The 26,004-nt window shown below is 39.6% G+C and overlaps 1 protein-coding gene and 1 pseudogene across 4 annotated transcripts in view; both read right to left on the reverse strand.

Moving 5' to 3' along the window:
• Nucleotides 1–1,440: 1,440 nt before the first annotated feature.
• Nucleotides 1,441–26,004, reverse strand: part of PDE7A (phosphodiesterase 7A) — a 111,205-nt gene continuing 86,641 nt past the window's right edge. For 2 of the 4 annotated variants that reach the window (XM_032882649.1, XM_032882650.1), the window contains exons 6-13: nucleotides 16,582–16,677; nucleotides 14,451–14,551; nucleotides 10,322–10,453; nucleotides 10,043–10,134; nucleotides 7,751–7,895; nucleotides 7,079–7,175; nucleotides 6,327–6,407; nucleotides 1,441–3,228 (exon numbers count right to left, since the gene is read on the reverse strand). In XM_032882649.1, the coding sequence (XP_032738540.1) occupies nucleotides 3,020–3,228; nucleotides 6,327–6,407; nucleotides 7,079–7,175; nucleotides 7,751–7,895; nucleotides 10,043–10,134; nucleotides 10,322–10,453; nucleotides 14,451–14,551; nucleotides 16,582–16,677 (953 nt within the window). In that variant the 3' untranslated portion in view covers nucleotides 1,441–3,019. The remainder of the gene's footprint in view (nucleotides 3,229–6,326; nucleotides 6,408–7,078; nucleotides 7,176–7,750; nucleotides 7,896–10,042; nucleotides 10,135–10,321; nucleotides 10,454–14,450; nucleotides 14,552–16,581; nucleotides 16,678–26,004) is intronic. The other 2 variants (XM_032882651.1, XM_032882652.1) reach the window with 2 other exon arrangements.
• Nucleotides 16,775–16,900, reverse strand: LOC116882357 (annotated as a pseudogene).

Raw genomic sequence — 26,004 nt, forward strand, 5'->3', positions numbered from 1 at the left:
TGAGGTGTCTCTCCCAAGAATGGAAATAAGAAGAAAATCCTTTGACTATCAAACAGTAAGAAACACAAAATGGATCAGGGTAGAAGCAATCATACGCCGGCAGATGGAGCCCGGGCAGGCCCAACAGAGACAAAGCTGAAGGTACTGACAGATCTACTGGGTGTGCCAATCAGAAACTGATGTGGAGAAGCAACTACTGGCAGAGAATCTCTAGCATCATCCAGGGGAAGAGTGTACCCTGGTCGACACACATGGATATCAGCAGGTATATCCCCACAGGGAGATGGATGCATGAGGCAACTTGCTTCCCTTGCTCAGAATCCATGCTCACCAAGTAACCGCTGATCATAATTTGACTTCCCAGGAAGGTTTGCCTAAAGGGAGAGAATGATTGATAGTTATATTTCCATTATAAATTGAAAAATAATACTAACTTTCAAATAAAATATCAGTTACTATGAGCTTGGTTAATGTGTTTCCTGAGAAAGTTCCACTTCCCATGTGCTGACATACTAGGTCTGTAAAGATCTCAGAGCCTGTAAAGATCTCATCAGACTCTAGATGCATCAAATTTGCCAGGATGGTGCCGCCTTAACTGGCCATTGACCTGCCCCAGCTACAGTCCACTGGACTACCGTCAGACTTTTGTACCCGTGTTGTCCAATATGGTAGCCACTAGCCACAGGTGGATATTGAGCACTCGAAATGTAGCTAGTCTGAACCGAGATGTGCTGAAAGTGTAAAATACACACCAGATTTCAAAGACTTCGTATCCCCAAAAAGAATGTAAAACATCTCAACAATTGTTTTTTCTAAGATGATGACTACCTATTGAATTGATACAATATTTTGGATATATTGGAATAAATGTTAATAAAATAATTCCATCTGTTTCTTTTTCCTTCTTAAAATTTGGCTAGTAGAAAATGGATAATTCACTTACATGGCTCACATTATATTCCTATTGGACATCACTCTTCTCTGCAAATAATGACAGTATGTTTGATTTTAAAGTTTGTACTATATCCTTTCTAATGAATTGGACTGGGGAAGACACTGGAGAGGCCCAGTGGTGCCTGTCTTACACTGGTACCGGTCAAAGCAAAGGCCAATATAACTAGTATTTAAGTCCTTGCAAGAGGTGCTGATGTCTTAGGCAATTCCCAACTGTGGGAACAGTAAGGCTATGGAGTCAAGAGGTAAAAGCTGACTTGTACCTTGTATCAGTCTGAACTCTGAGCCGACTAACTGGGGCCGCTTGCTCCCGCGTGAGCTGCGGAAGACCGCACAGAACCCCAGAGGACTGCGCCTGCACCTAGCTCTGCCTAAATAAATAGTGGATGAGTGACTGCTAGCACAAGAAGCGGAATCTTTGCTTTCTAATAATTTAGCATCATGATTTCCAAAAGATTGAGTTGGAAGTTAAATATCAAAGATAAATATGTGAAAAGATAGGTTTTTATTCATCAAAAGTTAACAGCAACAGGCACATATTAAAATGAGTATGGCAAAGCCTTTTACAAATGGCTTTACACTCAAGCTTTCTCCCAAGAAAATGGCTGTTGCGACAAACTGTAAACATAATCGATAAACAGTCTTTTACAGTAACAAGGGAAATACAGTTGAACTAAAAGAAAGCACCGGTTTCTCTTAAAACTAGATTACAGTTGTGCTTACTATACATAAAACAATTTAAAACAAATTACAAAAGTGGAATGTTTGAAGTTTAAAATTAGTCCTTAGATTTTGTCCTAGAAAACATCTGTTCACATCAAAAGGCCCATCAAAGGGTAACGTTTCATCAAAGGGAGGGACAAGAAAACAATGCACTTTTTTCAAATCAAAACAAGAAGTTTGGTCACTTAGCTTTGTGCATAGTTTAAGGCAACTGGAGCAGTCTGGTACAGCTCACCTACCTTCCCCTCCCCCGGTGTGGCTGCGCATTGTGTCACATTCTAAAATAATAAATAATTTCCCACGTGGATAAATATAACACATGCACAGTCACACATGCACAGACATGCACGCAAACATACATCCACACATTCACACACAACATACCTCTCACTCACTGCAGCGAAAGGGACTTTAGTACCCTTGCTCTGAAGGACACACTTCCCCATCCCACTTTATTTCAGATTGGCAAATACCCTGAGCTGATTATGGTGTTTTAAACATTCCACCTTTTTCTTGCATGTGCAGGTCAAGTGTACAGTAGTGAAAACAACATGCAATGTCTTCACTGCAGAATCATAATACAGCTAGGACATTGGTGTTCTTCCCCTCCCGCCCCAAATGAAAAACTAATAGTTAAAAAAAATTGCATTGCCAAACAGCACTGGAGGGAAAGCTTGGCGGTACTCTACGATAAATGCTCAGTTTTCCAGTGCGCAAAATAAAACTATAGCAAATGGGAGGCTTTGGTGGCATCCAAAGAAGAAAAAAGGCAAACCAGGGGGAAAGAGCTGCAGTTTCAGTTTGATCTTTAAAATTCTTAGTGGTTCCTTCACAATCATGCTCCAAGGCAATTTAGAACCAATATTTCAGAGTTGATTTGTAAACATCGAGTCTCGCAGGAGGCAGCAGAGGCTGGGCACTTCACATTTCCATTTTCTCAGAACTTAGTGGAAGGTACAGATACACAAAGTTGCATCAGACTGGTTAAATTCCAAGAGATTTCTGCTGAAAGATACAGTTCAAGTTTCGTGGTTCAAAGAATAAATGCTTTGAAAGACTCATGGCACACCGGAAAACTTCCTCTGTTACTCCTTTCCAATGGGCTCCTGCTGGGCTTTGCATATTCAAGGTTTCACACGAAAGCCAAATGCATATTGCTATGTGTTCAGGTCTTATAATTAAAAACTGGGGTCACATGATCCGAGAGACAACACCTTGGGAATAACGCTGGCCTCGTTCCTTCGGAAACCTTGGCAGCCAAGAGAACGTCCTTTCACCTCGAGACCCCATTTCACATTTCTAAAAACCTACAGGAGGCAGTCTGTCCCACTGCTTCTGGGGGCTATGATAACCGATTTTCCTGAGGTAATAACTGTGAGTTCAACTCCTCGAACGCAGCGTCCGTGTCCTCACTGGTGGACTGTTCTCTCTGCAGCCCCTTCCAGCTGGCTTTGTTCAGCCCCATATGTCCGAGCATCGTCTGCGAGAGCCTGGTATTGGAAAACCGGGCCCATTCTGTGAATAAAGGCTCCACTAGATAAGTCATGAAACCTTGAGAAAATAAGAGAAAAAGGGCATTAACATATATTCTGAAACTTTTATCTTCAGAACATCTATCCAGCGTTTATTCTCTTAAGTCCTAACCGGACATCACCTAAGTTTTCAGCAAGGATGTGTGTGCGTAAGTTGACCTAACTTCTCTGAAGAACTATTGAGTAACTCAATGGGACTTTAAGTAAAGGTGAACTGACAAATACATCCAATCTTTTCTGACGATTCCTCTCCACTGGGCAAGCATATCCTATCTGAGCAAACACTCAGTGGCCCTCTCAGCTCTGCAGAAAGCAGGACACACAGTTCCCACTGAGACAGCTGGAGGCGAGGAGGGGTCTTTTCCAAAGGCCTTTGGGTGATGAGGTGGGAACTGAAGCAGCACAGTCTTCACACCTGGTCATGCTTACAACTGGCCACTTTATTTGAGTCAGAATTTACAAAGCCAAAACTCATGACAAAATGCAAATTCTGTCACTGCTACGTTAACAGTGCTTAAAATTTTCTTTACCTCCAGAACTTTTTCTTTTTGGCAAAAGACCATGTGGACCACAGACAACCTAGGTTACATTTAGGCAACAAAGCAATCAGCACCTGACTTTTCATTAGAAAACTGTACAGATTGTGGTATCTGAACTAGTAGTTACTATTGGAAATAAGGCTTTCTTCCATTCCCTCCACACATATTAACTGAGAACCGACTATCTGCCAGGCACTGTTCTAGGGTGGCCAGGAAGATAGCAATGAATAGATATGCCCTCAAGAAGTTGTGTTCTGGTGAAGAGAGAAAACAAATAGAGAAATGTCATCACTGGTCAAAGCAGCACTGTTCTGGGAGCCATCCTCACACCACAGTGCCAAGTTGAACTGTCACCCAACGCCCTGTCTTTTCAAGGTGCCACAGTGAAGTCGTGAGCAGCTGGAGTTTAATCCCCAAATGAGATCCACCCATTATTCCAATTGGTTGAGAGCTTCCGGATCTTGCCTGTAACACCCAACAATCCGGAAGTATTACTTCAGGCTCTAAGTTAACCTCATTCTTTTAGCTCTTAAGCACCTGGTGAAAATGAATGGCTGGGGTCCTGGACACAGACAGCCACGCAGGGCCCTCTCCGAAGGTGGGGCGCCATTCATCAGCTGCCCGGGAACCCACTTACTGCTCTAGCCCACAGGCTTCTCTCACCTCCACACACACCACAGGACACCATGCCAAATGCCTTACTTACCCAGGACATAATCTTTTCTTGTTTAACAAACTATTATTCCTATTAGAGAAGGAAACTGGATTAAACATGACTTCTGCTTACTGACCCTGTGCTGGCTCTCAGTAGTCACAGTATTTACAGTCCCATGATTTATCCTAGAAATAGAACTTTCAATCCCTGTTTTACCTGGGATTTGATGTAAAAAAACCAGTATCTGTGAACTGTACAAATTGGGCAAACTACCTGAAAAGGAGGCTACCGGTGGTACTTCTGTCGTAGGGTGGTTGTGAGGAGCCAGCAGATGTCAACTGTTACTGTCATTTTCTGTGAAATCTTTGTCCCTCAGATAACCTTACCCAGAACTGTCCAACATGGACAAGATCTATAGATGGAAATGAAGAGTTTAAGGGATCCAGCTTCTCTTCCCTTTTAAAAACTGCAATTTTTAAAAACCTCATTGTAAGTTTCCTCATTAACCGAGGGGGTCATTTACTTAGGCAAAAGAATGTGAAGGGCAGCTATGGGGACTCTGCTACCCACTCTCCTCTCTTCGATTCAATCCCCTTTGCCCATGTTTCACCCATTCTTTGGCATTTGAAGAGACACAACAGATCTGCTGCTTAACTGTCTTCTCATCCTCCCCAAAGAAAACATCATCCTCGGTGAAGTTCCTCAGGCTTCCTGGCTGCCTGAGATCTCTGGGCACCCCAACACCCCCACACCATTCCTGAAGGCCTGCGCCCCACTCTGCTGGGCATGGCTCTTCATCTTCCCCACCCCTCTCTCTGCGGTCAAGTCCTTTCCTACCCACTGTCTTCCATGTGACCATCCTCTGTGGTTACAATGTGAGCATTAGATTTCTGAATTTCTCACCCTACAGCACAGCCCTCTTTTCAAAGTATTATGGTGCAGAAGCATGTTATCGTCTGAGTTTCTAGAAACTTTCTCTTTCTGAAATTTGTGTACACATTTTATGTTCACCAATGCTCCAAGACCCTACTCAACACCAACTACCAAAATTATACTCATCCCTCAATACCTAGCTGACCTGCCCCTCGGCACACTGTCCTCCTACTTTACACTCAAAACTCCACCGGCCACTCCCTGCTCTTGCACAACAAGCTGTCCAAACTGCAGTCACAGCCCATCTCCCTTTGTTTTCCATGACAGCTACGCTCGAGTAAAGTTCTCAAGTGCCCCCTGCCTGCAGGGGGCGTGGCTGGCCCTCAGGAACACATCCCCAAGGGCAAGGGCCAGGGAACCAGGAGAGACATGGATCCTGTGCTCTGGATGTCTGGAAAAGGGGTGACTCTGCCTGCAGACAGCGGAAGGCAGCTTCTGGGGGAGGTGGCTCTTCCAGAAAAATGAGTCCAGCAGGCAGGTGGGAAGGACGGCGAGGTGGAAAGAGTGAAGGGGCATCACAGATTTGGGGAACAGGGCCGAGTCCCAAGCTGCTATGGGTGCGTGAGGGGTGGATGCTGCGGAGCAGAGGCCTGTGCAGGAGGCTGAAGAATGAGCCAAAAGCAGAGTGAAAAGAGACAAGGAAGCAGTAGTGGAAACTGATCTTCACATTATGGTCCTGCTCGCTCAGTGGTCCCCTTTCTCACTGGCAACGCCAGACTCGTGCAAAAGAAGCACGAGTATTCTTTCAGTGTCAGAACAGACACAAAGCTACTGCTACCTGTTTTGCAAAAATCATGGTTTGGGGGACCTAAGATCAAATGAGAGCAAATTATGAAAGCCAAAAATGGAAAAAAATGGTACAATTTCTTCAATTAAAAATAGAAATGAGCACAATTTTAATGTTATATATTTCAAATGTGCATCTCTTCTTGACAAAACTAAAGTCAGCAGCACTTTTCTAAGCAGTTATAACTAAATAAGCACAGTTACCGATCTGGATGTTGGCAACAGATTCAGTCTGACGATCACAAAGTGGACTCACACCCAAGTGATACTTCTTTTCTATATCTCCTAAAATTAAAAAAAAAAAAAGAATTATTAATTTGGAACATACCTATTGCTTAAGTATATAATTAGAGTCCTCATCTTACCTGTAAATTCCTTAGGAAAAATGACATACTTAATCCTCCTGAGAGGATGGCTTCTAACTTAGCTTTTTTGAATTTTTAAGTTATTCACAGATAGAAAAAGTTGCCAACCTGATATCCTATTTTAAATGGAGGAGATGAAAAACTTCACTAGGTGTTACCCCAGGACTGTATTTCTGTCAGCATTTTAATTTAAAACTTACATTTCTAAAAGGAAGGGGCTTGAAATGAAGATCCTTAGTTCCTGGCTTTCAATTACTAAAAATATCCTGCCGTTCATAGAGCCATACCTTCCTCACAGGGCAAAGATGGAACAAGGGAAATCTTTCTGTATAGCAAAATTTCCAACCTGATCTACATCTGTTTACAAATCCATACATATATTCATATCTGATCACTTCAAAAGTGAACTGTTTTTTTCCAAAATAGGTGTTCAATTGGTACATTATTTATTCTATGTATATCTACTGTGAATTGTCACTAAAAATAGCAAGCATCTCTTGCTGGACTCCTGTAAATGCCTGGGTTAGTTTATCCACATGATGCTAAAAATGGAACTGAACAGACTACTTATCACTCAAAACTGTAACTTGCCTTGATGGAAGAATTCCTCTGTTACTTTCTCACTCCACTGCTTGCTTAATTCCCAGGTCCGACATGGGTTACAAATATCAGCACATTTCAAAGCCATCTAGCAAGCAAAATATTAAAAGTCTTTTAAGGAAAAAGTAAAATTTCAATTGTACTAAGCTTCAACATACTCATAATCTAATCGTGGGAAAAATAACATCTTAATAAAAGTACAGCAACAGAAAACTCATTGTCTTTTTTCTTAAGTTCATGATGCTGTTAGGGCTCTCAGTTATTTCTGCAGGAATGCGGAAGGACTGCTCATCTAACTACACATGCTTACTAATATCCAAGAGCCATGCGGAAGGACTGGATTAAACGTAAAGCTACAAGTAAATCATGTGATTCTCTCTCATTTGTAGATGCAAGAATTGATTCGGATCCCGCTGCAGCTCAGCACCCTAATCTCACAAAAAACACTTTTGTTAGAAATCTCAAATATGAAAACTACAAAAGCAATGATGCTTTCCAAATGAGGAGATTCACCTTCTGGAAAGTGCTTCAGTAACGGAAGGAGACTCCACAGCTTTCCCTCCAGATTTGACCACTCTGAAAGCTACCCCAGAAGAATTCATTTTTATTCTAATGGGTATGTGATTTAGCCCAGAAAGACAATCTTTCCCAGCCCCATTTTACCTGTAAAACCAAATGCCTATGCCTGGCATCTTCTAGTTGTAAGTCACCTCTGTCCAAATGGGACCTAAACAATGACAGATACTCATTTTGGCGACTGATGTCTGTGGCTAGTATCAAAGCACCTATCTGAGTCTCCATTTGTTGCCTGCAATTAGAGAAATATAAAGAGAAAATACAAGACTTTCAATTAAATAGTTACCCCTTGATTTTTTTTCTTAAACTTAATATTCTAATTGCCATTCAATTTTTAACCTATCACAAAACATGAATTTTTAAAAATGCATTAAAGAAAACCTACTAAAATAATGAAAACTAAAACCAAAGGAGCTTAAAGGAAAATATCAATATGCATACATTACAAAAAAGATTTATTTTGCCAGCCAAGGAGGAATTATTTGCCTTGAAAAAAATCTACATAGCATTGGTATGTTATTTTAGAAAATTCTTTGCTGGGATGTGCTGAGGGTAAACAACTCTGGTCTATTTTTTGGTGTCTGACATCTGAAAGCCAGGTTCAAACGAAGGCTGGTTCAAACGGAGAAAGAACAGCCCATTCAACAACTAATTCCTGTAGGTATTTTGACAAAGATGCCCAGTTACACACTGATAAAATCCCACCAAATAATCTTATAAAGTTTAGATAAAATTACAATTCAGTTCTTGAATTGTAATTCAAGAATCAAAGTTATCTGAATGAAATCCAACTTTTCTGTAAAGGGAAAGGTAACATGTTAATACAAATACATTATATCATTTTTTAAACTGTCTCAAGTCAAATAACAAGAGAAATAAACCTAAAAAAAAAACCCAAAAACAAAACAAAACAAAAAACCCTGCCTTTTTTCCCCTCAATGGGCCATAGCAAATATTACCTATGTATAAAGATCAGTAAAGAGCTGTCATCAGATTAAAAGGCTCACAATACTGGATATTAAGTAAAACAAACCCTAAATAAAGGAAACATGAAAGAATGCTATTATGCAGTGTTCCTTATTTTCAGTTTTTAATCAATAGAGTTAATCATCAAATGTAAAGCATGACAAAAAGGGAATAAAGCAAGCATTTTAATCTGCCTTAATCAAGAAAAAGATAATTTATAAAAACTATGGTTTACGCAATTATTAGACTTGTACTACAGCAAGAAACAATTTTACTTACCAGAAGTATTGTCAAAACTCCAAATGGTATCCGTGAATAAAGATTTAAAAAAATAAAAAATAAAGTCCAGCTTTTTTCTTGTGGTCATTACACAAGATACTTAAGTTTTTAAAATGAAGTTGTTTTAAATTATGAAAGGGAAAAAGGAAAGAACTATGATAGTAACTTAAATTTTCGTACCCAAACATATATTTATGCCTCACCTTGTTTTCTAGCGTTAGATGGTTTATACCCATTTATGTGGTTTTCTTAAGTGCATTGTCTCTCAGTGAGGCATTAGTAAAGTTTTGTTTGTGGATCAATGGTAAGAGATTTTGTCAACCACCATCATATTGGACTCATTTGCGCTGCTGCTTCTTATTAGGCTTTCAAATGGCCTTCTTAACATCAAATGGCCTTTACTTAAAAAATTAGGGGCGCCTGGGTGGCTCAATTGGTTAAGCAGCTGCCTTCGGCTCAGGTCATGATCCCAGCGTCCGGGGATCGAGTCCCACATCTGGCTCCTTGCTCGGCAGGGAGCCTGCTTCTCCCTCTGCCTCTGCCTGCCACTCTGTCTGCCTGTGCTCGCTCACTCGCTCTCTCTGACAAATAAATAAATAAAATCTTTAAAAAAAAAATTAGTATTTCCTTTCCTTCCATCACTATTTTATCCTATAGCTCCAGAAGTCACTCCAGGACTAAGCTAACGAACTAAAAGCATTCATTTTATTTATCCATTTTGAAAACTTCCTGAAACTTATTTGAATGAGTGTATTTATTATACAGAACGATTAATTTCTTTACACCTAGAATGTAAGGTTTTATTATAATGAGTGTAACATGGAAATATATAATACTGTTTACATCAATAAGTAGTAAACTATGACTGAGCCATTGTGTTTGGAGTGAATTTTATAATCCTCAAATCCATAGAGTGAGCCATAAAAATTCACTAAAAAAAATTACTTTCTATACTGTAGAATGTTTAAATTACTATAATTTTGATGTAAATTTGTAAAGTAACTTAGCCAGTAAATTTAACAAAAACTGCAAACTGTGGAACATCTGAATAAATTTTTAAAACTTTGTAAAATTGTTTTGCCAGCTTAATCTCCATAGTTCATAACAAATTAAATGTGTCTTAATCCAGCCTACCTGCTTTCTGATGGCATATGTGAGAATAAACCAGATTCTCTCAATAATCCCACTGCAGATCTCCAGTGGTGATTTTCCAGTACTGAGGTATTCTACAAAAAAAAGGCATATCTGAGTTATTTAATGGTAAGCCTCTTCCTGAACATAAAGAATTCTTGATAGGTAATATTAATCTGGTTAAAATTCCAACATTCGTAGACACTCTGTTTATGACTTCGACTCCATTAAAACATTTTCTAGAATGCAAGAATATTAAGCTCCATGATAAATTGTACTAACCTTGTACAGAGTTGCCAAGTAATGGTTAGTTTTAATAAGGAAAGGTTGATTAACACCTGGATGATCCAGATCGTGAGTGGCAGCTGCAATTAAGCTCAGCAAGACGTCCCAAGGGGTTACAGAACTGGCAAGCTGAAGTGTGACAAGAGAATTAGTTACAGACATGTCTGAAATAAACAACCTGACCTGTGGGCATGGCTGTGGGCATCTGGCTGTGGGCATCTCATGAACAAGTAATTTATTAAGCAATATGCAGAGGTATCATAGTCTTAGGATAACTAAAACAGAGGGAAAGCTGCAAAAGAATAGGCAGGCACTATCCTAGAAGAATAGAGTAATCCAGAATAAGACTTAATTTAAAAAATTAATGTGTCATTACACAGGACAGCAAATGATCTCAGGTAGATTTAAAAGTTGACCATTAAAAAGAGAAACATGAGGAACAATTGAATTTTTAAACGTCCTATGAAGGGAAAGTAAGTTCTAAGTTGAAAACAAATCCACATAAAAAAAATTGTTTTGAATAAAAATGTAACACTTCAACTTGTAAAAAAAAATTTCATCAGAAAGAAAACTATGAGCTTCATAACAAAGACAGAGAAGTCAATGACATTAATACAGTTTTTTTTTCTAAAGTGCATTAAAACCAAAAGCCAGTGTTCTTTCCATTCCTGTGACTGTATCTGGTGATGCTGACAGCCGAGTCATGTGAAGTCTTAAGAAACTGCAAATCGTCTGCTGTCTGTGAGTGAGGCTTCACCTGTATCTGCAAAGCTATCAGCAGGGCCCTTCACCGAACAGAAAACTAGTAACAGTGAGTTTTCCTGTGTTCAATCAAAACCCTCACCATTTTTATTGTTGCTATTAACTGTTAATAGGCTCACCTGGAACAAAATTGTAATCTACATAAGTGCAGATACAAAACATAAAAAGTAAACACTAAAGTTAGAGCTGAGGCAAGTACAGAGAGAAGGAACTTTCCCCTTACTTTCTAGCAATTTGGGGGGGCTTTGAATATTTCTTTTTTCACTTTGAGTCCAGGAATTAGCTCTTACACAGAAATCATACATGGCAACTGAAAGCAGGTTTCTTACTAAATACTATATCTAGGCCTTTTTTATTTATGATTTCCTCTGTGCCTGGATCTTTCTACGCTGACTCCCCCTCAAATTTTCCCTTTCAGCTTCAGTGTTTTCTGACCACTCTACTTAAAGCCGTAAATGCTTGCCATCCACTGGTCACTGTCCAGTACACTCCTCTCTTTCACTTTCTCCATGGCGGCAATTACTAAAATACATGTCAACATTCTGAAGATATTTACTTATTTTTCGGAGAGTGAGAGAAAAAGAGCATGAGCAGGGGGAGAGGCAGGCAGAAAGAGAAGCAAGTTCCTTGCTGGGCAGGAAGCCCAATGTGGGACTCGATCCCAGGACCCCAGGATCATGACCTGAGCCAAAGGCAGACGCTTAACTGAGCCACCCAGGCGTCCCATAGCTCAACATTTATTTATTTGCTTAATGACTGCTTCTCTCACTGTGACCTATCCTGTCCTGTTTACCACTGGATTCCTAGCACAGGGAAAATGTACTCAATTAATGAACGAAAGCACCTGAAAACATGGAGCCACATGAAAGCCTGGGAAATAAAAAGATATAATCTTAAGGCTTTTTTAAAAATGCACTTTCAAAACTTCGATTCTCTTTTAAAATGTAAACTACAATAAAGGAGAAGGGAAATTTTTGCATCTGAGGGCTCAGTGATTTTATCTATCTCCTTCAGTGAAGCTCTGGCTAAGTTCATTGAGTATGTCAACGATGAAAAGTTTTTATATAAAAGAATTATCAGAGCTACCCAGGCAAAAAAAGAGTTTAAAAATTAGTATTGCCAGAGCTGCGTGGGTAAGACTGTCCTTACTCATTTTTATCCACAACCTTCGCATCCTGCATGTTCTCTGCCCCTCTCGTCACGCCCACTGCCTGGCGTCAACGTTAACTTCCGTACCCCAGATTCCAGGTGTCACCCTGGATTGGGTGCGGCCAGCAGAAGACAGGAGGGGAGAAGCCTTCACAGACATGTTCCCTAGGTTAATTAACTTCCTGTGACTCACAGAACAGGACACTTAACCTTCATCATTCTATTTACCATTCCATTTATGGTATGGTGATTTCTTACGAAGTAATTTCTCCCAAAGAACTCTCAAATAGAGGCTTCAGTCTTGGCCCAGAGATTTTCTAAAGTTCGATTAAAAAACTGGGGCATTTGGGAGTATACATTTGTCAAAACTCTACCCATGATCTCTGACAAATAAATAAAACTTAACAACAACAACAACAACAACAAAAGGACACCTGGGTGACTCAGGTCATAACCCCACGGTCCTGTGATCGAACCCCACATTGGGCTCCCTGCTCAGTGGGGAGCCTGCTTCTCCCTCTGTCTGCTGCTCCCCCTGCTTGTGCTGTCTCTCTCTGGCAAATAAATAAATAAATCTTAAAAAAAAAATGTACCCATGAAATGTATACATTTTACTATTGCATATAAGTGATACCACAATAAAGTTGCTTTTTAAAAGAAGTTGTGATGTGGAGCGCCTGGGTGGCTCAGTTGGTTAAATGCCTGACTATTGATTTCAGCTTAGGTCTGATCTTAGGGTTGCGCGATCGAGGCCTGTATCAGGCTCCACACTTAGTGGGTAGTCTACTTGGGATACGCTCTCCCACTTCTTCACCTTCTGCCCCTCCCCCACAACAGGCATGCATGTGCACTCACTCTAAAATAAATAAACTTTATAAAAGTTATGATGAGGGGCACCTGGGTGGCTCAGTCATTAAGCATCTGCCTTCGGCTCAGGTCATGATCCTAGGGTCCTGGGATCGAGCCCCGAATCGGGCTCTCTGAATAGCGGGAAACCCACTACTCCCTCTCTCACTCCCCCTGCTTGTGTTCCCTCTCTTGCTGTGTGTGTCTCTTTCTCTCAAATAAATAAATAAAATCTTTTTAAAAATAAATAAAGTCCTGATGTGTATCCTTTTAAAAAAATTGGGGTTCACATATTCTACAATCTCTTCAAAAATCAGAAGACTGTCAACTGCAGAGCTATAGTCTCAAAGTTGGCATCAACTAGCACAACTGGTTTGGTCAGGGTTGCTTTCCTTTCTAACATCTAGCCAGAATTTGGATCCCAGGGGAGAGGAGTTTATAAGCAGAGCTAAGAGTAAGCAAATGTAATTTCAGAAGCCTCAGGGGTAGGAAACGTCCACGGGCAAACGTGGCTTTCTGTTATCATCTTCAGTCAGTGATTCCCTCATCTGTAGCTCCAACAGATTCTTTTCTGTGCTCCAGAGTCTTTGATCCAACTACCTAGTTGACATCTCCATTTGGATATCACACAAATATGCTTAATTCCACATATCCAAAATGGAACTCATCATTTCTACCAGCCTTAACCCCCAAAACTTGCTCCCTTTTCTACACTCTTTCTCTCACAGAATCCCACCTTCTACTCAGCTGCCCCCTGCGGTCTTCATCGACTCTTCTCCCTATTTCACTCCCCCGTGTGCATGCAGACACTATAACCTAGGCACTCAAACTCCCGAGAGACCTTACAGACCACCCACCTCTCTCCTTCCCCAAGGCTACCTGTTCTAGCTTGGGCTGCTAGGCTCGTTCATGGTGCATTGAAATGAAACAGCTCCCGACAGGCCTCTGTTTTCCTGGTCTTGTCAGATTCATTTTTACACCACAACCAGGAGAGGTTTCTATAGTCTCCGGTTTCCCTTCTGTAGCTCCCCATTCATTCACTGACCTGGACTAACGCTGTCCAGCCTTCATGGAGCTCACAAGAAGCTTGGTGTAAATGCCAGTGTCTTAAGACAGCCCTGGGGGGGCAGGGGGTTGCTAGGATCTGGACCTTGCCTGGACTTCAGCCTCACTGTCTACAATCACCCAGTTCTCCAGCTGCTGCACTTATAAATAGAACCACGGTGGCAAATGTGATCCAGGCAGATCTCTTTCTTGTGAAGAAAGACTCTCATTTTGAGTCAAATCACTAATTTAAGGAAAAGTATTTGAAAGTAAGTCAAAGGAATTTTCTTAGGATTTTCACCCACTGGAAATGTCAGCACCTTACCTTAGGTTCTTTTAAGTAACAGTGCATGGCCTGAGTAACATCTGCAGCGTGGACTGCATTGTGGTAAGGGTTCTGACTGTGGTAATCCTCTTGAATCATAACTGCATCAAAGACAAAAGACCCCAGATTTCACTGTAGCTGAGAAACATGTACAAGTACAAAAATTAAGATGATTCCATTTAAAATTTTCATGTGGCTATCAGCTAACTTTCAGCTTCAGAGAGATGATAATCACCTCATAACTCACATGCATACCAATGAATCAATACCATTTGACGGCTAACTTGTTCGAAACTTTCAGAAGGTATTCATGTCAAAACAATAAATGTTTTTCTCTCTTAAAATGTGAATCTATCACTGTGCCGAACTTCCCTCTTTTCAATGTAATTTAAAAAGTTTCTCAGCTTAATTAAAAAACAGTATAATTCATTCAACACATACTGTGTCAAGTACTGTTTTAATTCTCAACAGTTACCAGTGAACAAAAATCAATATGAAACTAAAATATGACAGTTATTGGGGGTGTATGAACATGAGCCTACAGGTGCCTCATCAGTGGGGTACCTTCTGGATCTGGGATTAATTTTTCAGTAGTAGGGCTGGACCTCCTGCTAATCCTACTCTCTGTTCAGTATCTGTCATGCTCATGAAAAAGTAGACTAGGATTAGGGTAGAGCTGTCCCCACTGCCATCAGGTCTGCAGTATGGTCCCAATAGCATAATACCCTAATCTACTGGTCACTGAGTCAAGTGAGCCAATTCCACAGTGATAAACCAGGACTCACCGGTGAGAAGGAATGAGCACTGGGATTCTATATTTACTTTAATTCATCTTCTCAAACAATCATTTCATTTTTCTTAGTATCTATTTTTCTATGTGTTTTATAATTTATATAATATATAAGTATAGTATTACAGGCATATAAATTATAAATAAATATACATGAGAAGTTTCTCAAAGGCCTAGGTAATGAATTTATCTTTGTTTGGTATTTAAGAGGAAAGAAAATACTATCTTCTTTAAAAGAGTAAGAAATAATCCTCACGCTTCTTTTAACATAGCTGGTGAAAAACTTCAACTTTTTTCCTAGCACAGCAGTCCTAAGCAAATATCAACCTGCTTGTTTAAACATGTTAAAAATGATCTTTAAAATTTACTGTAAAGAGATTTCTGGGATCAGAAAAAGAGAACACCTAAATACAATGTACTTGATTTTTTGAAGTCTGAGCTTTCAAACTTTTTAAAAAGGACAGAAACAGTGTCATTTTTGTAACAAAGCTGTGGTCAGTATAAGAGACCGACTGCAGAAGTGTCCCACCTTCTTCACTTTGCCCTCCAGCCATGGCTTTGAACCTTCAAAGCTTCCTGGCAGAGAGGTGCTGCTCATCCCCATCTGATGTGCTTTGGCCAACAGGATGTGGTGGAAGTGATGGAGAGCCAGTGCCGAGACCGGCGGGGGGCGGGGGCGTGGTGACACCAGCTCTCTCATGGACACTGGTCACTAATCCTTGAATAAGTTCGGCTTGTTGTCAAATAGATAAATATTTCCTTTTTTTCTGTTTTTATTTAAAAATTTTTTTAAGATTTTATTTATTTGACAGAGATCACAAGTAGGCAGAGCAGCAGGCAGAGAGAGAGGAGGAAGCAGCCCCCCCTCCCCAGCAGAAAGCTCGATGCAGGGCTCGATCCCAGGACCCCAGGATCATGACCCAATCCAAAGGCAGAGGCTTTAACCCACTGAGCCACCCAGGTGCTCCTCTTTTTTGTTTTTAATGTGAATTTATTAAGGTGCCAAACTCCTCTACCTCCTTTTAATTTAATGGGAGACCATGGACAGCTAAGCCCCAGGAAGCCCAGTGTCCCCCAGCTGAGGTCTCAGGTGAGGTCCCAGGCAAGGCCCACGGAGCAGCTGGCCTATGGTCAGCCTTGGGCCCATAACTGAGCTCAGCCAGACCACAAGCAGCATTCAGTGGCCCCACAGACTCAGGAGCTAAACGAATGCATGTCATCTCATGCCACTAAATTTGGAGTAGCTTGTTTTAGAGCAATAGCTAATGGACAGAAGTAATGAAAATTTAAACAGGTTCTTGTTTAAATCTTATTACTGTTAAGCAGGTTAGAATCACTTACCTAAAAATCTACGAAGTTTCATCATATCTAAATGGAAGTACTCAATTAATCCATGAAGACTAAATAAATGAAAGGTTAAACTTACTAGACTATTTCCTAAAATGAAAGAAGAAGAGATATTAGTAAGAAATACAGGCTTGCATCATTGCACTGTGCTTCCAAATATGGGTTTTGAATATAAAACATGGGGAGTACAACTTCCTACTTTTTGTCCATCTAAAATTTACATCCTTTTATTTTACCAGCTATGAACTTTAATCAGCAATAATCGCGCCTCGGATAAACCTCATTGGCTACGATACTGCCACTGCGCAAAGCTACCAGCTATGAACTTTAAATCTCACATCTCTTTTTTTCCATTCTAAGGGAAAAAATGGCTTTGTTTCGTTTTTCTAGCTAAATAAGAAGCATTTTCAAACCGATCAATTTTTTGAAAGACACCAAAGTAATTACAATCAATAGAAACTTTGAAAACTATCCCACATTAAGTTGAATGTAGCTTCCCAAACCACCCAAAACAAGGCTGCACTCCCTTCAGCGACCCATCCCTCCACCACAGAGCTTTAACTGAATGAGGACATCGAAAGTCAACTGCCTTCGCTGCACTGTGTGTTAGGTGGAGGTTGTGTTTATTCTTCAAGATACAGAGCTAGGAGGAGGGATCAATGGTCTCAAGATCAAAACTTTGCACCTGACCACTTGACTCCCCCACACTTGTAGCAAGAAATCTGAATAGCAGCAAGGCGGGGGGGTGGGCAGTGGTCACAAAACTAAGCAGAATTCTATTCTATCACTCTTAAGTTCATGGTCAATACTACACAGCAGTCTTACTATGTTTTTCTAGCAAAATGGTTAATTTACCTCCTCAAATGCCTATTTTCAAGGCTCTTCTACTCTTCTCAAACTATTTTTTTTTAAGAGTTTATTTATTTATTTGACACGGAGATAGCAGAAGTAGGCAAAGCGGCAGGCAAAGATAGAGGGAGAGGCAGGCTCTCTGTTGAGCAGGGAGCCTGATGCAGGGCTTGATCCCAGGGTCTTGGGATCCTGACACGAGCCCCCCTCTTCTCAAACTTCTGACATACTTCGCATTCACCACCTCATTCTCAACAGGCTCAGACTTCACAGAAAATGTACAATTTTCCTTTCCTTTTCAAAGCCAATCTCTACACCCCCCCCCACAGAGTTTCTCAAAAACCTTGCTTGGATATCCTACCAACACACCCCACATGCCTCCTCCATCCCAGCGAGTCAAAATATCCCTCCTCAGTTGCTCCCTATATTGTTCAATAAGCCTGAGCACTTGGACATGCTCTAGATTTTCTTATCTTTCAAATAATAAATTATATCTGACTCTCTTGGCTCCCTCCAGTGACACCTTCTCTATTCCCCTACACAGCTAAATTTTCTGATGCAGTGGGGACTACCTCATCCTCAACTTCCACTCATTTGTCATGACAACGGAGTTAACACTTGTATAGAAATTACGTTTGGAAAAACTACTATTGTTGTAATGGTTAGTTTCCCTTCCAAGATGTGACTCTCCATTTTTGATACCTTTTATTGTATTTCTCAGAGTTTTGTAGATTTCCTCTAGAAGGACAAATATGTTGTGGCTTAATTTAAAAAAATGTAAGTTTTAAAGAGTTATGAGCTTTAAAGTTATTGCCGGCATTTAGACAATAAGAATAACATTACCATGTTCTCTAAGAAATCCATGATTCTTACAAAAATCTATAGAGCACTTAAGTACTCCCACATTGCATATTTATAGTAATAACACTTATGAAGAATTAAAAAGGACCACTGGGTTAACCTCATTACCCAAAACTGCCTAAACAACTGTCAACAGAAGCCATGGCTGAGGAAAATAGAAATCAACTGAAAAAGGATCTGAATGAGAAACCCTGGAAAAGATGAAGCTGACCAAAAGATGATACTCTTTTTAGAAAACCTGACATACCACCTTTAAATGATATTTCTTTCAAATCTTTTAAAAAACTAAACGTTAAAATGCATTCAAATCCTGATAACACACGATTGACATAAACAGGAGCCCATGCAGTTTGGAACCATCTGTGAAGAAGTGAGCTATATTTCTGCTGTTATGGCTGTAAGAACCAACTTTGCCTTGATACTTCACAATGTATGTTCAAGCAAATAATCCAGTTAAAAAATAGGCAGAAGGTATGAATAGATATTTTTCCAAAGAAGACCTACAGGTGGCCAAGAGTTGGATGAAAAGATGCTCAATATCACTAATCATCGGGCAATGCAAATCAAAACCATAATGAGATATCACATTACACTCGGCAGAAAAGTTATCAAAAAGACAAGAAATAAAAAGTGTCAGTAAGGATGTGGAGAAAAGGAAACGCTCTTGCACTGTTGATGGGAAGGTAAATTGGTGCAGCCACTCTGGAGAACAGTAAGAGGATCCTCAAAGAATTACAAAGAGAGGGGCGCCTGGGTGGCTCAGTGGGTTAAAGCCTCTGTCTTCGGCTCAGGTCATGATCCCAGGGTCCTGGGATTGAGCCCCGCGTCAGGCTCTCTGCTCAGCAGGAAGCCTGCTTCCTCCTCTCTCTGCCTGCCTCTGCCTACTTGTGATCTCTGTCTGTCAAATAAATAAATAAAATCTTTAAAAAAAAAAAAAAAAGAATTACAAAGAGAACTAACATATTACCAATTCTACTTCTGGGTCTTCAACCCAACTAAAGGAGACACTAATTCAAAAAAATATATGCATCCCTATGTTCAGTGCAGCATTATTTATAACAACAAGTTATGGAAGCAACCTAAGTGTCCACAGACAGATGAATGGATGAAGATGTATACATATACAAAGGAATATTATTCAGCCATGAAAATGAAGGAAATCTTGCCATTTGCAACAACATGGATTAATTTTATGGACATTATGCTAAGTGAAGTAAGTCAGACAGAGAAAGACAAACCACATGATCTAACTTGTATGTGCAATCTTAAACAAAAAACCAAGCTCATAGATACAGAGAATAAATTGGTGGTTGTTGGAGTCAAGGGTTGGTAATGTTGAGAAAATGAGTGAAGGGGTCAAAAGGTACAAATCTCCAGCTAGAAAATAAGTCTGCGGGATGCTATGTACAGCATGGTGACTATAATTAATGATACTGTATTGCCTTGGTGCCTCAGTCAGTTAAGTGTCTGACTCTTGATCTCAGCTCAAGTCTTGATCACAGGGTTATGACTTCAAGCTCTGTGTGGCCTCCAAGCTGGGTATGGAGCTTACTCAAAACAATGAAATAAAGATACTGTATTACATATTTGGAAGTTGCTAAGAGAGGAGACTTTAAAAGTTATCACAAGAAAAAAATTGTAACTACATACAGTGATGGATGTTAAAGACTTTCTATAATTGTCTTAAATATATACATATATTAAAGCATTACACTGTACACTTCAAGCTAATATAATGTTATGTATGTCAGTTATATCTCAATTTAAAAAATGGGCAGGAATTTCTGAAAATGGCAGAGTAGTAGAATCCTGAGATCACCTCTTACAATGAATACACCAAAATCAAGTACACATAGAGCAAGCCTCTGAGAATGACCTGAAGACTAGCAGAATAGCTTTTCCACAACTAAAGATACAAAGAAAAAGCCACATCATGAGGGGTAGGAGAAGCAGAGATGTGGGCTGGTCAGAACCCACACCCCCAGCTTGGTGACCCACAAGCAGGAGGAATATCATAGGTATAGAGATCCTCCCTGAGGAGTGTAGGGTTCAAGCCCCACATCAGGCACCCCCTGCCCTGGGGATCTGCACCAGGAAGACAATCCTCCACAATGTGTGAACAAAGCTTAACTCCAGGAGAGCTGCAGCGCTCTCCGAAGCCAAGATTCCACTCTTAAAGGGCCTGCACACAAACTCACTTGAGTGCTTGGGCCATACATTATGCAGTAGGACCAGGGATCTGCGGGTACTTTCTCCAGGAATGGAAGCACTGAAAGGTATCATTTTTCTTGCCCTCCTCCTGTCTAGCCAGCCTGATGCTGGTGGACACCATGCATCAGGTACTATGATGTACCTTGCTAACACTGCTCACCCTGGCCAGGTGTTCCCCTGTGTACCTGTCCGGTTCAACCTACCCAGCCCAGAGAACACCCCTCCAATGTGGCTCCCATCCTGTTGTACATAGCCTTAACTGGGATTGGTATCTGTCCCTCACAAAGTGACTACTGTCCTGCCACACTCAGTGAATGGCCTCAGCTGGGACTGGCATCCCACCAAAGTGGTCCCTCCCTTACAGTCACAGCCAGCCACACTGGGGGCTAGCCCTGCTCCCCAGATAGTCCCAGGATCCAGCCACAAAAGAAGGCACATGTAGCCCACACAGGGGAAAACCCTGGAGCTCCTGCTTACAGTGACCTGCAGCTAATGCACTAATGGGCCCCACAAGATGCCTTCTACATAAAGCCACATGTTCAAGACCAGGAGACAGAGCTGATTTATCTAATATATACAAGCAAAAATAGAGAGGGAAAGGAAGATGACAGAACAAGACAAAACCTTAAAAAAAATTCTAAATGAAATGGAATTAAGCAGTGTACCTCATGAAGACTTTAAAGTAATGGTCATAAAGATGCTCACCAAACTTAAGAGAAAAGTGGATGAACTCAGTGACAACTTCAACAGAGACAGAAAATATAAAAAAGAACGTATCAGAGCTGAAGATACATTAAAATGGAAAATTCAGTCGAGGGAATCAATAGTAGATTGGATGAAACAGAAGAACAGATCAGTGATGTGGAATTCAGGGTAGTAGAGACCATTTAAACTGAACAGCAGTAACGAAAAAAAAATTAAAAATGAGAAAGGTTTCAGGGACCTCTGGGACAATATCAAGCATACTAATATTCATATTATAAGGGTCCCAGAAGGAGAAAACAGAAAGGGAAGGGGCAGAAAACTTATTTGAAAAAGTAACAGTTGAAAACTTCCCTAACTTGGAGGAAGAAAATGGACATCTAGGTCCAGGATGCACAGAGAGTCCCAAACAGGATGAGCCCAAGGAAGTCCCACATCAAGACAAATAATTAAAATGTCAAAAATTAAAGATGAAGAGAGAATCTTAAAAACAGCAAGAGAATAGCAACTAGTTATGAACAAATGAAACCCCATAAAACTATCAACTGATTTTTCAGCAGAAACTTTGCAGGCCAGAACAGAGTGGCATGATATATTCGAAGTACTGAGTGGAAAAAACCTACAAAGAAGAATACTCTATCCAGCAAGGCCATCATTCAGAATTGAGGCAGAGATAATGTTTCCCAAACAAAAGTTAAAGAAGTTCATCACCACTAAACAGGCCTTGTAAGAAATGTTAACAGGATTTCTTTGAGCAGAAAGAAAAGGTCAAAAATAGAAGAAAATTATGAAGGAAAAAAGTCTTACTAGTAAAAGCAAACATGGTAAAGGTAGTGGACCTGCCACATGTAAAGCTTATATTAAGATTAAAAATCAAAAATAGTAAAAATCAACTATATCTACAATAGTTACTTAGGAAATACATACAATATGACATTAAAAAAACAAAATGTTGGGACGCCTGGGTGGCTCAGTTGGTTAAGCAGCTGCCTTCGGCTCAGGTCATGATCCCAGCGTCCTGGGATCGAGTCCCACATCGGGCTCCTTGCTCATCAGGGAGCCTGCTTCTCCCTCTGCCTCTTCCTGCCATTCTGTCTGCCTGTGCTCTCTCCCTCTCTCTCTCTGACAAATAAATAAATAAAATCTTTAAAAAAAAAAATGTCATGGGGGGAGTAGAAATGTAGTCCTTTTAGAATGTGTTCAAACTTAAGTGACTGTCATCTTAAAACAGAGTGCTGTATACATGAGGTGTTATATATGGAAACCATGAGCCAAAAATCTCTAAGAGATACATAGAAAATAAAAATGAATAAAAACACAACACTAAAGAAAGTAATCAAACCAAAGGGAAGACAGCAAAGGAAGAAAACTGAGAACTATAAAACAACAAGAAAACAACAAAATGGCAATATATACCTATTAACAATTACTTCAAATGTGGATGGACCAAATGTTCCAATCAAATAACACAGGGTGACTGAATGGATAAAAAATCAAGACCAACCTATAAACAGCCTACAAGAGGTAAGACCTGAAGACATATATAGACTGGAAGTTAAGAGATAGAAAAAATACACGAGAAAAAAAAAAGAGAGAGAGATAGAAAAAATATTCCATGAAAACACAAATGAATAAAAGCTTGGGTAGCAATACTTGTATCAGACAAAATAGACTTAAAAAGAAAACCTCTAACAAGTGACAAGAAAGGAATGAAGAATAAGAAAAAAGAAACACAATGATGAAGGGATCAATCCAACAAAAGGATAAAAAGAAATGGTAAATATCTATGAACCCAACATAGAAGGACCTAAATATACAAAGCAAATATAAACAGACATCAAGGGAGAAATTAACAGTAATACAATATTAGTAGGGGACTTTAATACCCCCCACTTAATATCAGTAGATGGGTCATCCAGACAGAAATCAGTAAGGAAACAGTGATCTTAAATGACAGCTTAGACCAGATGGACTTAACATATATATATACAGAACATTCCATCTAAAAACAGCAGAATACACCTCTTCTGAGGTGAACACATTGTATTCTCCAGGACAGATCACATGTCAGGCCACAAAACAAGTCTCAGCAAATGTAAGAACACTGACTTCATATCAAGTATCTTTTCCAATCACAACAGTACGAAACTAGATTACAAAAAAAAACCCAAAAAACAAAACAAAACAAAACCTGGGAAAAAAACAAACATGTGGAGGCTAAGCAACATGTTAAAAAACAGCCAAGGGGTAAAAGAAAAACATCAAGAGAAATTCAAACATACCTTGAGTCAAATGAAAATGAAAATACAATGTTTCAAAATATGAGACACCGCAAAAGCAGTATTAAGAGGGAAGTTTATAGTGATAAAACATACCAAAAGCACTAAGAAAATTATCAAGAAAACAATCTAAGCTTACAGTTAAAGGAACAAGAAAAAGGAAAAAACAAAGCCCAAAGTTAGTAAAACGAAGGAGATAATAAAGATCATAGTGGAAATAAATGAAATGAGACTTTAAAAATAATAGAAAAGATCAATAAACCTGAGAGTTGATTCTTTGAAATGATAAATAAAGTTGATAAACCTTTGGCCAGGTTCATCAAGAAAAAAGAGACAGGACTCAAGTAAGTACTATGAGAAATGAAAGAGAAGAAGATACAATTGACACCACTGCAATACAGATTTTAGGAGACTAATAAAACAAGCATATGCCAAAAAACTGGACAACCTAGAAGAAATGGATAAATTCCTAGACACATTTAATCTTCTAAGACTAAATCACAAAGAAACTGGAAATCTGAACAGTCTAAGTATTAGCAATAAAATGAATTGGGAATCAAAAAACCCCCAACTAATGAGTCCAGGACCAGATGGTTTCACAGGAGAATTCCACCAAGCATTCAGAGAAAAGGAAGTACCTATCCTTCTCAAACTATTTCAAAAAATTAAGAGGAAGGAATGTTTCTGTACCAGGCCAGAATTACCCTGACACCAAAATCAGACAGACACTACAAAAAAAGAAAACTACAGTCTAATATTCTTGATGAACATATATGCAAAACACTCAACCAAATACTACCAAAACGAATTCAACAATATATTAAAAGCATTACATACTACGATCAAGTGTGTTTTATTCCAGAATGTAAGGATGGTTCAACATTGCAAATGAATCAACATGATAACATCACATTAACAAAATAAAGGATAAAAATCATATTATCCTCTCAAGAGATGCACGGAAACCATTAGAAAAATTGAACATCCATTTATGATAACTCTCAAAAAACGGGAATAGAGGGAACATACCTCAATATAAAAAAGACCAAACACGACAAACCCACAAGTAACATCACAGTCAATGGTGAAAAGCTGAAAGCTTTCCCTGTAAGATCAGGAACAACAAAAAAAGAATCCCTATGCTTGCCACTTTCATTCAGTACCGTGCTGGAAGTAGGAAGAACAGCAATCAGACAAGAAAAAGAAATAAAGGGATCTAGGTTGTGAAGGAATAAGGCCATAACACAGGCTTGGCAACAAAGGTCCCTCATATACTAGACAGATTTCAGGGGTGACAAATCATATCTTGCTATTTCACACATAATCTCTCATTCCTATGAAAGGAATGTACTCTACCAGATGGCAAGTACTTTATTACTTGCCGTGGGCAAGCTGGGGCCATTTGTCTTGGCAGGAATCACTGAGTTTTGCCTCTTCTCTGACCTCCCCACAATGTCCTCTGGTGAAATGCCCAGAGTAAGGAATACAGAAAGCACTGGATCAATAAACAAGAAAGGAATACTATATACTTGGATACCATATACATATATCATCCAGAATTCATTTCAGGCTAAGCGGTTTTAAAGCAAAGCACTTCCAATTAAATTATGAAGATTAAAAAAACTCTTCTTCGGCCCATTTGCTTCTCAATAATATCTCTTCATGAACAGCATTCCTATAACTTTTCGGTGGCTGTATTTAACTGAATATGAGTATCACCATCTGTAAAATCATAGGTGGGTAGCTAACTCCTAACAATCAATCTTAAGAAGAAACCATCTGGCCAACTCCACAAAAAGTAATGAGATGATTAAAGTGAAAGCAAAGTATTAAATTAACTAATGTAGCTAGTGGCTATTCTGCCCATCCCACACACTGTCAACCTCACTCTACTTTTATCACCAAGATCCCTAACAAGCAAGATATGTGCTTTTTAGAAATAAAATTTAGAGAACAATCACTTATTTTGATGAGTGACAAGTGTCCCAGTAGACTAATAATAGGCTATGAGCTCTTACAGTTTATATAAGGCTAAATTTTGAAGGTGCTAAGGGTGGCATTATTTTATTTACATTTATCTTGAGATAACAACTGAAGTAATATTCATATTAAGTTAGAAAAAAAGGAATTTCCTATATCTTAGAAGATGAGTCAACTGATACTCTACTGCACATAATATTTTAAAAAGGGAAGTACAACTGTGTGAAAGATACTACAGAATTTTCTGTGTGGACATGCCAAAGTGGGGGCAGGGAGAGGAACAGAAGAGTCACCAAAGGGCAAAAGGGAGGTGGAAGAGAAATAGAAAAGGAAAGGAAAAAGGGTCGGGGGCAGGGAAGGGGGAAAGAGGTAAGATGATAAGACAGAGTTCATGGTCTTTATAGTTTTACCTAGAACCAGCCAAATTTATTTTCTGTCAAAAGCGTACAGACGAACAGAAGGTGATTACAAAGCTATTTTCACCTTACATGGCCATACATATTATAGGGACTAACATAGTAATTCTAAAAAACTA

Source organism: Lontra canadensis, unplaced genomic scaffold (assembly GCF_010015895.1).
Source record: "Lontra canadensis isolate GAN:19392208 unplaced genomic scaffold, GSC_riverotter_1.0 scaffold83, whole genome shotgun sequence".
Classification (NCBI taxonomy): Eukaryota; Metazoa; Chordata; class Mammalia; order Carnivora; family Mustelidae; genus Lontra; species Lontra canadensis.